The 16,531-nt window shown below is 38.3% G+C and overlaps 1 protein-coding gene across 3 annotated transcripts in view; it reads right to left on the bottom strand.

Annotated features, from left to right (window-relative positions):
* The window catches only part of EFR3A (EFR3 homolog A), a 168,384-nt gene extending 155,459 nt beyond the window's left edge, over window positions 1–12,925 (bottom strand). The window contains exons 1-2 of one of the 3 annotated variants that reach the window (XM_069081052.1): window positions 12,629–12,925; window positions 62–199 (exon numbers count right to left, since the gene is read on the bottom strand). In XM_069081052.1, coding sequence (XP_068937153.1) covers window positions 62–199; window positions 12,629–12,638 — 148 coding nt within the window. In that variant the 5' untranslated portion in view covers window positions 12,639–12,925. The remainder of the gene's footprint in view (window positions 1–61; window positions 200–12,628) is intronic. The other 2 variants (XM_069081054.1, XM_069081053.1) reach the window with 2 other exon arrangements.
* Between the last annotated feature and the right edge of the window lie 3,606 nt (window positions 12,926–16,531).

The raw sequence follows: 16,531 nt of genomic DNA on the forward strand, positions 1-16,531 counted from the left end.
GAGGAAGGCACTAGTATTAAAAGGAACTGGGATAGGCTTCCTGTAAAAAGTGAGGTTTTACCTGGAACTTGAAAGCCAAGGAATCCAGGAGGCAGAAATGAGGAAGAAGAGCATTCCAGGCATGGGGGACAGCCAGAGAAAATGGTTGGGGCCAAGAGATGGAGTGTCTTGTTCAGGTAACAGCAAGAAGGTCTTGTCACTAGATAGAAGAGTAAGTGGTAGGGTGTAAGGTTTAAAAAGACTGGAAAGGTAGAAAGGGGCTGGGTTATGAAGGACTTTGATAAATTGAGCATTTTGTATTTGAACCTGGACGTGGTAGGGAACCACTGTAGTTTACCGGGGGGCAGGGGAAGTGACATGATCAGAGAGCCACATTGGTGGCTGAATAGAGGATTATAAAGGGACTACAGGTTATGCTAAATAAGAATCGGTTAAACTTAAATGTTTAGCTTAAACTTAGTAGGTTCATCATAATGATCTTTAAACCTATGAAAGTCTGACCCCTTGGCAAAGGGATATCTAGTTCTTTTCAGGCAGCATTAGAAAAAATGGGTGGATGCTGCAGAGACATTTTTCAGTTTTAAGGAAAAAGAAAATCATTAGCACTGTGTGAAAATGGAATGTACTGCCTTAGGAGATAGTGAGTGCCCCATCATAGAAGATTTGAAAAAGAATGAAATGACCACTCAGTTGGAGATGGTATGGACTAGGTCCCTGTTCATATTCTGGTTGAAATGGCTTGGTCTCTGAAGCCACTAACTCTGAGGCCCAGTGATCCTAAAAAAAAGTTTATTTAAAAATCAAATTAAAAAACAAGGATACTCCAAATTACTGAGTACTTATGCTAAAAATATTTGACTATGATGAACCATAATCAAAAGCTATTTTTTCCTTAATTTCATGACTCTCTGTAAACTGATGAAAAGTAAACAGTAGCAGGAAAGCATAACTGTCCACAACAATGTAAACAAAAATAAATAAGTAAAACTAAGGTCAGCATCCTTATAATTACCAAGCTCAATCCTGGGGCTAGTTGAGAATATATCCCTCTTTCCTGTTCTTTACAGATATAGGACGCAATGGGTATGGGATATGCATATACTGTAAGAGACTAATAATGTATTGATTGGTGGTCTCCCTTTTTTTCCTTCCTTTCTTTTTCCACTCTTATTATAAGGAATGGCCCATTAGTCAGGGAACAGGGGGAAAAAATGAATAAAAGTTTAAATAAAGTCATCTTTATTAAATTTTAATATGATAGGGATATCATTGATATATGCTAAAACAGAAGGAAGTTATCGATTTTGTTCATATTTATATTTTGACAAGGTGGTTAAGTAAAGCCCCTATTAATCAATAAGAATAGGCTCTAAATAAAAATTTTCATTTGAGAAAAAAAATCAATATTATAATATTTCAGTCCTTTAGTAAATTTCCATCATACAGAACAGAAAGAACTGAAGAAACATCATTTTCTGCCATTTTCAAAAACACAAATAACCTGAACACCAAAGAACTACTTGTAACAATTTTAATGATAGTGAAGTACAAGAAGGAAATAGACACTTTTACTTTTCAAAACTAATCATACTTAACTAGTAAGATTAATGGAACTTTAATTCACATCTACTCAAATATATAATTAAAGATTTGATTTTATAGAACAATTTTAGACCTGCAAAAATTGTTACTGAGTTTCAGATCACTCTCTGTGACCCTATTTGTGATTTTCTTGGCAAAGACACTGGAGTGGTTTGCCATTTCCTTCTCCACCTCATTTTCCAGTTAAGGAAACTGAGGCAAACAGGATTAAGTGATTTGCCTGGGGTCACATAGCTAAGTAAATTATCTATGTCTGCATTGGAACTCAGGTCCTCCTGACTCCAGGCCCTGTGCTCTATCCACTGTTCCCATAAAAAATGTTTGGTGAATTAAACTCAACTGTGAAATACCATATTATGCTCCTGTAAGCAATTTGATCCCCCATAAACTTACCCAAACATAAAAAGAATCCCAAACCTCTACTTGCCAAACACTCCTCCCTTCTTTCTCATATCACTAGATCATTAATTCTTAAAATCTTTTTAGTTCACAATTAACATCTAATATCTTCGATAATTCATAACACCTCCTAAATTTACTATAAACTGAAGACAGGGACCTCCACATCAGCCCAGAATAGTGTTCTGCATAAAATTTTTGTTATTGTTCAGTTGTTTCAGTCATGTCCAAATCTTTGTGACCCTATTTGGGGTTTTCTTGGCAAAGACAGTGGAGTAGTTTCCTTCTCCAGCTCATTTTACAGATGAGGAAGCCAAGGTAAACAAGGTGAAGTGACTTGCCCAGGGTCACATAGCTAGTGTCACATAACCGTGTTTCCCCAATAATAAGACCTATCCCGAAAATAAGCCCTCCCCTTACTGTGTAAGATTCTTCTAAAATAAGCCCTATTGAGATTGCTACTGTAGTGAAGGTGATCCCCTGCGCTACATTACGGTACCCTCTGTATGCACCGTCCCCCCCCACTGGGTGAAACGCACGCCGCGCTCCGAGCTGCATCCAATCAGAGCTGCAGCAGTGAGCGTGTCATCCTGTTCTTCCCCAGTGATTTGCTTGCCAGTGCCATTGAGAGCAGTGCCACTGAGAGCAGTGCCACGGAGGAGAGCTGAGGCAGGACAACATAAGCCCTCCCTTGAAAATAAGCCCTCTTGTGTTTTTCTTTCCAAAAAAATTAATAAGACAGTGTCTTATTATCGGGGAAACACAGTAGCTAGTAACTGTCTTGAGGCTGGGTTCAAACTCAGGTCTTCCTGGACTACAGGCCCTGTACTTTATCCACCTACTGCTCATAAAAATGTTTCGTGAACTGAACTCAATTGTGAAATACAGTATTATGCTCCTGTAGGATATATGATCCAAATCCCAACACTATGAAATACTATCCCCATGTGACAAGCTGCTAAGTGCTCAGATCTCACTTCTTAGTCCACTGTCTTTCTACTACACTTCCTATCCCTTCCTAAGACTTTTGGAAAAATAAATCACCTCCTACACAGTTTATATTTTCACCTAAAAATTGTGTTCATAGGTTATTTCCAAAATCTAGTTGTATAAATTCTCTCACTGTATCCTAACATCCCCAGAAGGTTAATATCATCTACACCCATTTTATTAGTAGTCAGAAAAATTTGATCATTTGTCTCAATCACATTTGTTTTACAACTTCCTAAGTCAGAATTGGTCTTTGCAACTTCAAGTGCAATACTTTAACCTAACCCTTATACCATGTTTCCCCGATAATAAGACACTGTCTTATTATATATTTTGGACAGAAAAACACCAGAGGGCTTATTTTCAGGGGAGGGCTTATTTTAATGAACATTGACAGCAATTTTAATAAACAGGTAAATGTGAACCAAAAAATGTACCTTTAATCAATAAGCAAATCACTGGGGAAGAACAGGATGACGCGCTCACTGCTGCAGCTCTGATTGGATGCAGCTCGGAGTGCGGCGTGCGTTTCACGGGGGGGGACGGTGCATATAGCAATCTGAATAGGGCGTATTTTGGGGGGAGGGCTTATTTTAGAGGAATCTTACACAGTAAGGGGAGGGCTTATTTTCAGGATAGGTCTTATCGGGGAAACACGGTATGTCATCAAACTGTGCAGGTTTCACAATTGATAATGGCCAACATAAATCTTTTGCCTTTTATTCTCTGAGCAACCAGTGTGAGATCCATTTAAAAGTGCAATCTCAGCTTCAGAGCAAATTGCCAAGGCAGCTGTTCAAAAAAGCCAATTAAATAGAAGGGGTGTGATGAATACTTAGGCGTTAGCCAAGAACTGCTCCAGCAGAAATACCCTAGAGAATAAGATGTAAAAAAAAAAAGGGAAGGGCAGAACAGAATAATTCACCAATTGGGAATAAAAATTAAAATAATGAAGTTTTAAAAGAACAGTATTTCTCCTACAGACAAGAGTTATTATAAACATCTACCACCAAAATAGTCAAAGAAAGTGTAAAAGGAATATATCTGGTACATAAAATATCCAGAGAAGGTTAAAAGAGAAGAGAGAAAAGAAAACCTTTAATGAAAATTATCAGTAACCCCTGAGCAGGTGACAACTTTCAAAGGGGGAAAGATTTAGCCTGATTTTCCCACCAGTGATAAAAACTGAGTTCTTTCAAGAACAGAGTTAAGTTCAGCAAATAACAATGAAAAGAGAATTTTGACAGTTTTGACATATTAATCATAGTAGAAATTGCCATTAATTCAAGAACATATTCACTCATGAGTTGGTACTGTTGCTATCAGACAGGATCATTTGAGAAAATAAAACCTATTAAGATGTTCCAACATAAAATGACTCATTCTGAACTCTCAAGTTTTCATGACTGACAATATTACCACTTAAAAAAGCAAAACTCCTCTCTCTCTTAAAGGATGGCAACGATAAAGTAAAAAGCACTATTATCTCTTTTCCTTTTAGAACAACCATTTCCGCCTACTATTCAGTCATTCACAGAACCATCCCACTTATATTCAAAAGCAAAATGATAGAACCAGGCAGCTAACATTACTTCAGGAAGGACAGAGTTTACTGCCAACATTATTTAATCACTTATTCAAAAATTTGGAGGAAACAGAAATATCAGAATCTAAGTAAAATGCTGTTCCACTGAACTTTAACTGCATCCATAAAAGGTCAAAATTAAAATTGTATTTATTTTCTACTATACTGATCCTACAATGTAAATGATTTTATGCTGTAATGACTTTTATAATTGAGTCTGCATCTATGTCCTTCCCTGAGTTAAGTTCAGGTATTAGCTTTCTCTCTGAGTTAGTTTAAAGTTATAATTAAAAGAAAAGTTGTTATTCCTCTTAGTGGTAGCCCCTAGGATAGTTCCAGGACATCTGTTTATTAAAGTGATACCATCCCCAAAAGATAATGCTGTCTTTGAGCAATCAGGGTAGATTTTATCTCTTCTAAGAAGATAGCAAGTCCAGTAGTTTTAACCCCCTATCAAAGATTACAACATTAAGATGAGTCCCATAAAACAATTAATATTCTTTAACTGTCAGTGAAGGGAGTGGTGATTAGTCTCATCTGAATGCCAGCCCACCTTTCTTAGTATAGCCTGCTTTGTTAACAGGTTGTATACACATCAGTATAAAGTGATCTTGCTCAAAGTCTGTACCTCAGTCTACCTTTATTAAATTTACTTCAAACAATTCTTTTTATACATTATTGGCAATTTCTGTCAAATTGGGACACCATATCAAATTGTCAAAATTCACTTTTTTTTTTTAAAGCAATTGGGGTTAAGTAACTTGCTCAAGGTTACATGGCCAGGTGTTTCTGGGTGGATGCTAAGTGTCTGAGCCCTGCTTCAATCCCCCAGGTCATCCCAAAACTGGGGCCCATGCTCTTACTCACTGTGCTACCTGGCTGCCCCCAAAATTAACTTTTTAAAAAGCAAAGTCACTAAGAAACTTCTCCACAAATCTTTAATCATTTACTCCATTGACTTCTAGGAAACATTTATTCCATGCTCTCTCCATTCTACTTTTCCCCACTGGTTCTACTACAGACTGATAGTAAGAAATAATAAAAGCAGCCAAATTTGTGGTCAAAGGTTTTCTGAGTCATGATTTATAGAAAGATGAAGTCCAGAAAGAAATTCTTTTAGGAGTGCAGATCTTCCATTAAAGCTACCCCTTGGCTGACTTAAGAGAGAACTTAATTCTGGTCCCTGTATTCTTCTAGTCCAAATGCCCAAACTTAGAAACATCCATCATAAACAAACAAATGTTCCTAAGCCAGGGGTTAACTTTAATGCTGAAGCTGTTAGCATTCCCCCTCCCCAGTGAACATCATCCATGAAAAATTTCCTGTTTCCACTTCTCTAGGACTCCATTGGTGCCTTCCCAGCCCTCCTGTGGCCCAATAGAGGAGTTCTAAGTATACTCTTATTACTATTTTCTCTTAATATTGCATTGTAGGGAGGACTCAGTGGTATATTCTTTGAGGTGCTAGAAGGAAGAAAGTGAATTCCTGATATATCTAAAAATTCCTAGAATAACAAATTAATTTTCCCATAAAAACAATATAATTAAAGGTGGCCAGATTCCAAAAGATCACTTAAGCAATAACACAGTATAAAACGTTTCTATGGAAAAATGTTTTCAAGTTCCAAGCAAACTATGAAGCATAAGCTGCTGGTAAGCTGGCAATCATTTAAATAAGTAATATCAGTAGATAGTAAACTAGTGGTCAAGAGTAATATTTTATTTATCTCTGTATCTCAGTGATTTATGCAGAGAAGGCATTTAAATGTTTGTAGAATTAAGCTGAACAGAATCCCATTCAAGGGATGAATAAGCTGAGCTGAGATGCTCAGATGCATTTTGCAGTTTACTCAGTTATTAGGATTGAGATATAATAAAATTAGTCATTTTAAAGAAGCCTTTTAAAAAGGTTCTTTTTATGATTCTGGTAACTGATTTATAAGATCTACCCTTAATATTCTGTAAGCCCTATCTTTTCCATGTTACTTGGCAGTAAACTGAGGTCTCAAACGTATTTGTCCTAGTGTTTGCAAGTAGTTTAAAAAAGCCTTTTTGAGAATAGTGGCCCTACTACCCATAGATACCATTCCATGTGTAAGTGGGCTGGTTCTCCATCTGGGTGAGACTACAAATTAGGCTCCTAAACTTTCATAACAGAATGTCAACTCTTGCCTCCCCCATATTTAGAATTTAAAGCATATGGATCCCTACTCAATGAACAAAACAGATTACTGTCATTTCCATGATTCCAGGAGAATTCAAACATGAACTGACTGTTTTCTGACAAAGTCTCACTTGAAACTACTGATATTTGAGAGACACAGGTTAACAGAGATGTTAAAAAGCACTACCCCTTTATTAAGTTAAATCATCAGAAAGTAAAATACCTCCAAATTATCTCAGCTCCACAAATATATAGTTATATTTATAACTTCAGCTTAGGATAGAAAGAAGAAATGTCCATTTGAATGTGACTTTTGTAGACCTTCTATTCTATTACTCAAAGCCTGGATCACTCATTTAACTTACTGCCTTAGAAAGTTTGTATTTTCAGATAAACTTGTATACTTTCTTTTATCAATTAGAATTTTACCACCTAACTTGTTTTTTTTAGTTGCCAGAAAACCCGGATCTAAATTCAATTTTCAACTTCTGTAATTACTTCATTAACTGGAGGGTCAGGCAGCAGAAAATGGAGTGAGTCTAGGGATTAGTATGGGTAGAGAAAGCAGCAGTAGTTATTTTGTATAAGTCTTAAAATCTGTATCAAAAAGCAAAGATTATGCTCAGAATAAAAATTCTGAAGTGATGATTTCACTCACTTCAAGAATTACTATAATAGAATTTTAAAAAAAGTTATTCTCCTTTCAGATCAATAACGCTAGAAACGTGGCAGATATAATCAAGTCCAAACAAAGATGACAAAAAGAATAGTCTATTGGGTAAGAGAATGCCATCTCTGGTGAAATCATTACTATTTATTGAGGTCTAACAAATTTGTTTTAAAAGCAATACAATACTTATTTCAAAAAGAGTAACAACAACAATAATAATATCTCAACAAGCTCATAGAAATTTAACCTTTATGATGGCTTTTCTGTTCAATGATATCTTTAGGGTATTATTACCCCTACTGGCCTAGGGTCACAAGTCAGAAAAATGACACAAATAACCAAAGATATTAAATTACACAAAACCTAAGTGAACAGATTTTTTTAAATGATGGTTCAATTTTCCATAGCAGTGGATAATAGCTTTTACACAGATAACATGAAAATACTAGAAATTAATACCTTGCTATTCCTTGAACAAGACATTCCACATCCTGACTCTGGGAATTTTCACTAGCTGTGTCTCTGCCTCCTCCACCCACTCCTGTCTTGCCTGGAATGTTCTCTCCCTCCTCATCTCTATCTTCTGGCCTCCTTCAAGTCCCAGCTAAAATCTTACCTTCTACAATAAGTCGTTCCTGATCATCCTTGATTCTAGTGCCCTCCTCTGTTGATTATTTCCAATTTACCCTCTATATAGCTTGTTTGTACATAGGTATTACACGATTTCTCCCCATCAGACTGTGAGAGCTCCTAGAGCCTTTCTTTGCCTCTTTTTGAATCCCCAGCACTTGGCACAGTGTCTGGCACACAATAGGGGTATTAATATATGATAACTGACTGACTGCTAAGAATATCATAAATAAGGGAAGGCAAAATGTTACTTTATTTTAGACCCATAACATACATCCCCGAATAAGTTTATGTAAGCCTGCTTACCTGAAATTACAACTAATCAGTGAACATTGATGGTGAACAGCAGTTGTCTATTGACTTTTCTCAGAGGTACAATATTACTTAGGATTAAGTCAAGATGCTTAATGATGGTTTATAAGTTTGACTCATCTTCCCAGAATTAAAAAATAAAGAAACTTAGAAACCAAGGTCTTCTGATCATATGGTTCTAGGTCTGAAAAATCTTGAAAATGAACACAGTTTTAAAAGGTAAACAAAAGCTGAGCACTAAAGGGATACTATCAGAGTGTTCCTACATAATATCGTTTGTTCCCATCACCGGTCTTTTCACTTTCAGGTTAAGGAAGTGTTTCAGTCAGGGTTTGTTTCCCCCCCTTACATTCCCTATATAAAGAAAAGTCTCCAGCAATTTTCAAGAATAATTTTTATAGATCAGACCTGAAATGATTACTGTTTCCACTGTACTACATTCTTGATTTGATTCTAATTATCATATGCCAGTTCAAAAAGCAATTACATAGAGCAAGATTGAAAATAGAATCTTCACATTTATCATAGCAAATTATTTACCACTAAAGTAGAAAAAAAACAGCATAATTTTATGACAAAGCAAAAGAATAGCTTTTTTTTTTACTAAGCAAAATCTTTAAGAGGTAGTCAGTTGTACATGAACTATTTAAACCTAACATTAAAAGAAAAATTTAGATTATTTTTAGGGGGCTACTTGTTCTACAAAGAGAATTACAATAAAGCATTTCTGTTCTTTGCACTAATATCATAGTACTTACTTGCCTCTTTTCTAAACACTAATAGTTATTATACTGTTAGATTCCCTGCCCCTCGTCCCAATTTTCTACCAGTTGTCTTATTTAAACATTATTACTGAAAAGTATAGGTATCAAATTAGATAAAAATAAGCTGCCAAAAAGTATGAATACTAAATAGAATTTTTAAAAAATCTGTCCCCAAATTCAACTATGTATTTCGGTAACAATTAAAAAGTGCTGATTTAGTTTATTTATGCAAAATTTATCACATTACACTTGATAACCATTTTTGTAAAGTATATCAAAACTTAAAAGATGAATTGTTTTTCTATAGCCCTTCACCAGACACTAAGGGCCTAGATTGCTATAGTAAGTCTTTTAAGGATGCTAATAATGCAGCATGTACAGTTTTCTCCTTCTTTTCTTTCTAGAATAAAATGGACAAGGGAAAAAAAAAGAATGCATTGTTGAGAACTGTGAGGTTTCAGGGCAAGATGAAGAAATTGTTAATTTATCACTTTAACGCTACTAAATTAAGTAATTTTTTTTGTAATAGAAACAATACCACTTCACAAATCAATAAAATAACACGCATTAAGCATAATTTTAAGTCAATGTCATTTTTATGTTTATTTTTAGTATTTTATAAACTCTAAATCTGCAAAATCCCTATTTACCCTCTATTAGAGAAAACATGAGATTGAACTCAATCTCACCATTATCTCCATTATAATCTCCCCAAACAGTAAAGATTAAAAAAGCAGTTTATTTACAAACTCTAATGAATAGTCAGCCAAATAGTACTTACCTTATAATAATCAAGTACTACATTTCTAAGATATGCAAAATCCCTTTTTCCTCTACTTTTTCCTCCAGATATGGATTCACTGTCATCTCTTTCCCTTTATGAGGCACCAACCCCTTTTTATAAAGCTACAAGCATCTGGATTTATTTAAAATAGGCCATCAGGAACAGAGTAGTGCTGTTTGCCTCAAGATGCTGGTAAAGCCTATTTATTTATTGCAAGCTGGCTAATTTTCTCACAAAGAAAAAAAAAAAGTCAATCAGTAAGTGTTTTTAAACACTTACCATGTGCTTATCACCTTGATAGCACCATGGGACACAAAAACAAAAGAGAAACTAACTGTCCCTATCTTTAAGGAACTTACAAATCTAGCCTGGGTGACATTTGAATATGTAGGTATACATAAAATAGATACAAGGTAATTGAGGTGGAGAAAGGCACTAGGGTTCATAAAAAAAAAAAAAGTCCCAAATAGTAGATAATGCTTGAGATCAAAGAAAACCAGGGAATTTGATGGGTGAAGGTGAGAAGTTGGAAGGGTAAAGAGAGAAAATAAGGTGAGGAACAGAAAGGACAGCTTGAGTCGGAAACATGTAATAAGCCTGGAAATGTTTGCTGTTGGAGAGGTAGGCCATAGCCCAGTTGTGAAGGGCTTTAAATAACACACACAGAAGTTTGTTTATATTTAATCTCAGAGTTAACAAGGAACCACTTTAGTTTGCTGCAAAGCACAGTGACCTGATGTAATAAGAATGTAAATTTTAAAGATCTTTCCTGCCCCTAGGCTAAAGTGCACCAGAAGCTTGGGGAGGGAGGCTTGTTTTTCAGTAGATACTTTTTGATTAGCCAGTGGGTCAATAAGGTTGTTACATTTTCTGAGCCAGGAGAAGGCTATATAAGCCCTGATGTGTAGCTTTGTTTTGGGACTCACTTTGAGAAGTGTTCTGTGATTTGATCTGAATTCTGGGAAGCCGTTGTTGAGAGTCCCCGGCTTTGAAAAACCCAGAATGTGGAAACCCAGATGTTGACTGGGTATGGATGTAATGGTTGGACAGTTTGGAAATCTGTCTACTTGATGTTTCTGTCTTGATAATTATGCCTGTATACTTTGAGGTTCAGGGTACTGACCTTTTCTCCTGAACAAGGTAAACGATATATGTCTGACTGATTAAAGTAAGCTTGTTAACCCATTTTGAGTTGCTTTCCTTTAACAAAGCAGATCCAAGAACCTGTGGTAGCTGCAAACCCTGAGGACGCTTGGGGTGCTTGCTGCTACACCTGATCGATCCTGAACTTTAAGAAAATCTCCCAAAGACTGAATTTCTACCTCTTTGATCAAGAGGCCCCCTTCCCCAATTCAAAAAGTCCTGAAAATGGTGTAGGGAACTAGGAGTTAAGGGTTCTTTCTATTCCTAGACTTGCTACTAACTTAGGTCTCAGGCAAAAAAGAGCTGCCCTGCAGGCCACTTTCTAGCCCTAATACTCAGCCCATATTCTCCAATCAGCACCCGCTCACTCAATTCAAGTCAGAGAGCTTCTTGAGAGCAGGAACTACCTTTTGCTTTCTTTATATCAACCAGTACTTGACCCAGTGTCTGGCACACAGAAGGAGCTTAATAAATGCTCCTTGGCTGACTTTTGTATCTCTAGGCATATAGTTACTGTTGCTACCCAATCGTGTCCAACTCTTCCTGACTGTATTTGGGATTGGGGGGGGGGGTCTTTTCAGAGGGGGGAAGGCAGGGCAATTGGAGTTAAGTGACTTGCTCAAGATCACACAACTAGTAAATGTTATGTATCTGAGGCCTCATTTGAACTCAGGGCTTCCTGACTCAGGTCTGGTGCTCTACTCACTGTGCCACCTAGCTGCCCCTGGGATTTCTTGATAAAGATAGTGGAGTGGTTTATTTCCTTCTCCAGCTCATTTTGCAGATGAGGAAACTGAGGCAAATAGGGTTAAGTGACTTGCCAGCCAGTGAGTGTCTGAAGCTTGATTTGAACTCAAGTCAACTCCAGGCCCAGAGGTCTACCCACATTGCACTAACCTAGCTGTCCTCCTACAGCAGGTACTTAATAAATGCTACCTGACTGGAAGCTTACCCCAGTGCCTGGCACACAGCAGGTGCTTTATAAACGCCGCCTGGCCCAGTACCGGCCTAAGGCTCCCAACAAGGGATTTGTGCTGGAAGCTTTGGCTTAGCCCGTGCCACACGTCCTCCCCGGAGCTCACTCCCCGTCACTGGCACACGCTTTCCCCTCTTCTCTTTGCCCAACTCTCTCTGCCCCGGCCTCCTCAAGCTCCTCGGTCCGAATTCCTTCCCTGGCGTTCCTGACTACCTCTAGCTATGCCACGACCACCAATGTTCAGAAAAATCCCCAATCCTCCTGGCAATGACCTCCCTCACCCGCCTCCCGCACAGCACAGGCAGAGGCTCGCGCGCGCGCACACGCACACACACACACACACACACATACACACACACGCACACACAGACACCACACATACACACCCAGACAGACACACACGGGAACACGAGAAAGGAGAGGGAAGCCCTAACTGGCCCCGGCTTCCGGGCTCCCCTCAGCCCCGCCCCCTCCTGAGCAGACGTTTCGGACCGTCAGTCAGACCAGTTCCAGTCAGACAATCACACAGACACACGGACATCCAGGGCCTCTCCCATCCCCTCTCCCTACCAGTGACCAGCTCCGACCCCGGCCCCGACCCCTCACTCACGGGCAGGCATGTTGGTCCCAGGACTCGCTCGCTTCCTGAGGGCTCAATAAGGACGGGTGATCCAAAGGCCGGAGGACACCATGATGACGGACCGATGCCGAAGGGAGCTCCCAGGAGGCCTGGGGGTAGCCGCCTGCCAGGGCCCAGAGGGCGGGAACCGGCGCCGCGCCAGGGGCCCCGCTCTAAGAGTAAACCGGCGCCGCCACCGCTGCCCGCCCCCCCCCCAACTCCCGGCTCCCCAGCTCCCAGGCTCCCAGACTCGAGAGCGGGGCGGTGTCACCGCTCGCAGACGTCAGCGCGTCACCGGCGTGGGCGGAGACCCGCCCCCTTCCCACTCCTGGGGGCGAAGAGAGGGCGGGACGTCGTACTCCGAAAAGGGCCCGTTTTCTGACCAACCAGGTCAGACTGGGACAAATATGGTCATTGCTAGGAGAGAATTCGTACAGCAATTACAGATCTAGAGCTGGAAGGGTCTCCAGCCCAACCATCCCCTCTCATCTAGAGATTAATAGTCAATCAATAAACATTTATTAAGTGCCTACTATATACTGAGGTGTTAGGGATTGGAAGAAATATAAAATACAGCCCCTCATCTGAAGGAACTCACAGTCTGATGGGGGAGACCACATGAAAACAAATTACTCTAAGCATCCCAAGACACAGCACCTGTAGTAATCCTATGAAATATATGGTGCAAGCCTCACAGCACGTGTGAAAGATGAGGAAGCTAGGGTTTAGAGAAGTTCATTGACTTCCTGAGGTCACACATCTACAAGTGCCCAGAGGTTCTGACTCCCAAGACAATTCTGCAGTATTTTTATAACCAGATAACTTAGAGCTAAAGGGACCTCTTAAATAATTCTGAGGAAACTGAGAATCATAAAGGCTAAGTGACTGGGCAGGTAATAAGCAGTAGAAGTCAAACTCAAATCTTGTTAATTCCAAATCCAAGGCTCTTTCTACTACCTTATGTTGGCCTCCCCTAGGTATATGATTATAAATAGAGATATCTCACTCATAATGACACAGATGTAGGAAATTTTTTTTTCCTTTACTTTTGATAAAGTCAGATTTGATATCTTCCAGGTTTTGGAGGCCAGGGTGAATTTTTCAAGATTTGTTTGGAAAAACTGTATTAAAGAGATTGAAAGAAAAAATGTGATTAATGTTTGGGGGTATAAGGAAAAATTATCATAGAACACAAAGCTATTTATCTCTAATATTGTTTGTGTTTTCTTTTCCAAGAAGGATTATTTGTGTGCTGGAGAGAATTAAAAGAAAAATGACTAATAGGGCATTGAATCTCCAGATAAGTAGGTAGATATGAAGAAAACAGGTAGCTGCCCTTGATGAGTTCAAATCAAAAGGTACAAGACATTGATAAGATTGTTAAGCCATGGAGAAGAGAAAAGGTGCTTTAGGACTGAATGAGGGCAAATATTGTGCCCATTTTCAAAAGAAGGGAGAGAGAGAAACCAACAATCTGTAGTCCACTGAACTGGCAAATGTTGATGTCTGGCAAAAATCTAGATCATATTATTAAAGAGATGTTATAGATGAACATCTATAAAAAATGATAATCACAAAGAACCAGCATGGTTTCATAAAGAACAGAACATGCTAAATTTATTTTATTTCCTTATTTGGCAGGTAGATCAAATGATTGCCGAAAGTATAGTTTACCTAGATTTTAACAAAGCATTTAACAGTCATTCTATGCTTGATGAAAAGATGAGGGTTAGACACAATACTGTTAGGTAGATTCAGAACTGAACCAAAAGAGTAGATGCTAATGACTACAAGTCACTTGGAAGGGGTTTTGAATGGAGTGGTGAAAAACTCTGGCCATAACCCTGTACCATTTAAGATTTCTACTGATAACTTGGATCAAGGCATAGATCACATTCTTATCAAGTTGCAAGTGGCCAAAGGTAGGAGTAATAACTAACACACTGAACAACAAAGTCATGATCCAAAAAGACCTCAATAGGCTAGAATTTTGGACTGAAGTTAATGAAATAAGATTTGATAAGATAAATGTTGATTTGTGTTCAAAAACTGTATAAGAGGAAAGGGACATATCAAGCTAAGAACCTCAGTTTTCCTTATCTGTAATATAAAGATAATAATATCCATAGATGTTTTATGTCTCCATTCATACAGACAAACTTTGTAGGTGTCCTCACTCCTATTTGCAGTGGTTCAGAACCACACCTATTGACAAAGGTTAACTTGACCAAAGAGTTTGTCTGTACCTTAGGGGTAGCCCCTTATGCTACCCATCTGAAACTATGTAGAAGTGGAGAACAGGAGCAAAGTTTGACATTACCAGAGCCATTAAGGAAGGAAAGGAATAAGCATGTTATCTACTATGTGCCAGGTGCTATGCTAAGAAATTTTACAAATATCTAATTTGATCCTCACAACAGCCCTTGGAGGTAGGTGCTATTATTATCCCCAGTTTACAGTTGAGACAGAGAACAGTCACATTAATAGTCCAAGGTCACACAATTAATAAGTGTCTGAGGTAATATTTGAACTCAGGTCTTCGTAACTCCAGTTGCCTCTAATTAATCATATAAAGTTACAATCTGCTGAGAGCCTTGCCTAACTGTACTAGTAAGTGAATAAGACTTTGGAAGATTCCTTACTGGAAGATGTCTCTATTTTCCCAAGAGCTTTTTTGTGATTTCTCTATCTTTTTAAAAAGTTTTCCAGAATTTTTCTTCACAAATTTTGTGAATTGTATCCTTGCAAGACAAATTGGTGTCAATGCACTGGATCGGGATTTTCCCAGATCTTTTGTTTGAGGACTATATAAGCCAGAAAAATGAGAAATTCAACAAAGTGAACCTGGCCTTTTTCATTGTAAGAGTCTCTGATGCAAGGGTTACAGTGGGAAGGAAGAGTGGGGGTTGGATTCTCTTTGGGAATATTTATTTTGTTTTGTTTTGAATAATTCTAACTACTCCCTTTTGGACAAGTCCAGATGAGGCTGAGGATGATGACATTATTACATGTTAACACAAGTGTTCTTTCAGTGATTCTATATGGTTGTGAATCAATAATTTTTGAAGAATCCAAATTTCAGGCAGCCCAAATAATAGTGGAAATAAATGCGTGATGGGTAGGTATTAAGTAGGCTGTAATATATTACCAATAAGGAATTGTATGCAAGGAGTAGTGGTGCAAAAGATGTAAACAAGGATATGCATGACTGGTGAGACAAATGAAAAGCCAGAGAGACACAGTTTCTGGGTAATTAATAATCGATTTATTAATTAGGCTAGCTGATAATCAATAAATTGATGGTCAGTGATCTCTCTCAGTTACCAAAGATAAAACCACGGAGACCCCTAAATGCTTAAATACCTTTGGAAAAGGAGGTGCCCCTGAGAGGTGAAAATCAACCCTGATTGTTGAACAATTATTGAGGGGGTGGGCATATTAATAAGGAAGTGGACTAAAAGTCTTTAGCTCCTCCTGCTAAGGTGACTTGATCATGAGACTCAGTCTGGACAAAGGAATCCATCTCTACCCAGACCACGCTGGTTGGTTTTCTCCCTCATAAACTGCATTACCCTAAACTCCAATGGAAGGGTACAATGACTTGTACTCATTTCCTAAAGGCAAGAATTCACTTAGATTAGATTCTGTTTACACTCTAAACAGAAGCAAGGTCTTCTAGTTAGGTGTTGTTTTGCCCAAAATTGCAGAGTTTATACCGAAAGGATTTGAGCAATCTCATTTATCAGCAATGTCCTTCACAGACTGATTGAATGATCTACAGGGGCTGGTCCCTAAATGAGAAAATAGAGAAAAAAAAACTTAAGCCTAATTTAATAATTGTTTATTAATATAATAAAAAGTAATCATTTCTCTAACAGGAAAGGAGATGGGTTA

This window comes from Petaurus breviceps, unplaced genomic scaffold (assembly GCF_028583685.1).
Source record: "Petaurus breviceps papuanus isolate PSGF00001 unplaced genomic scaffold, PetGlider_PUasm1.0 98, whole genome shotgun sequence".
NCBI classification, from domain to species: Eukaryota; Metazoa; Chordata; class Mammalia; order Diprotodontia; family Petauridae; genus Petaurus; species Petaurus breviceps.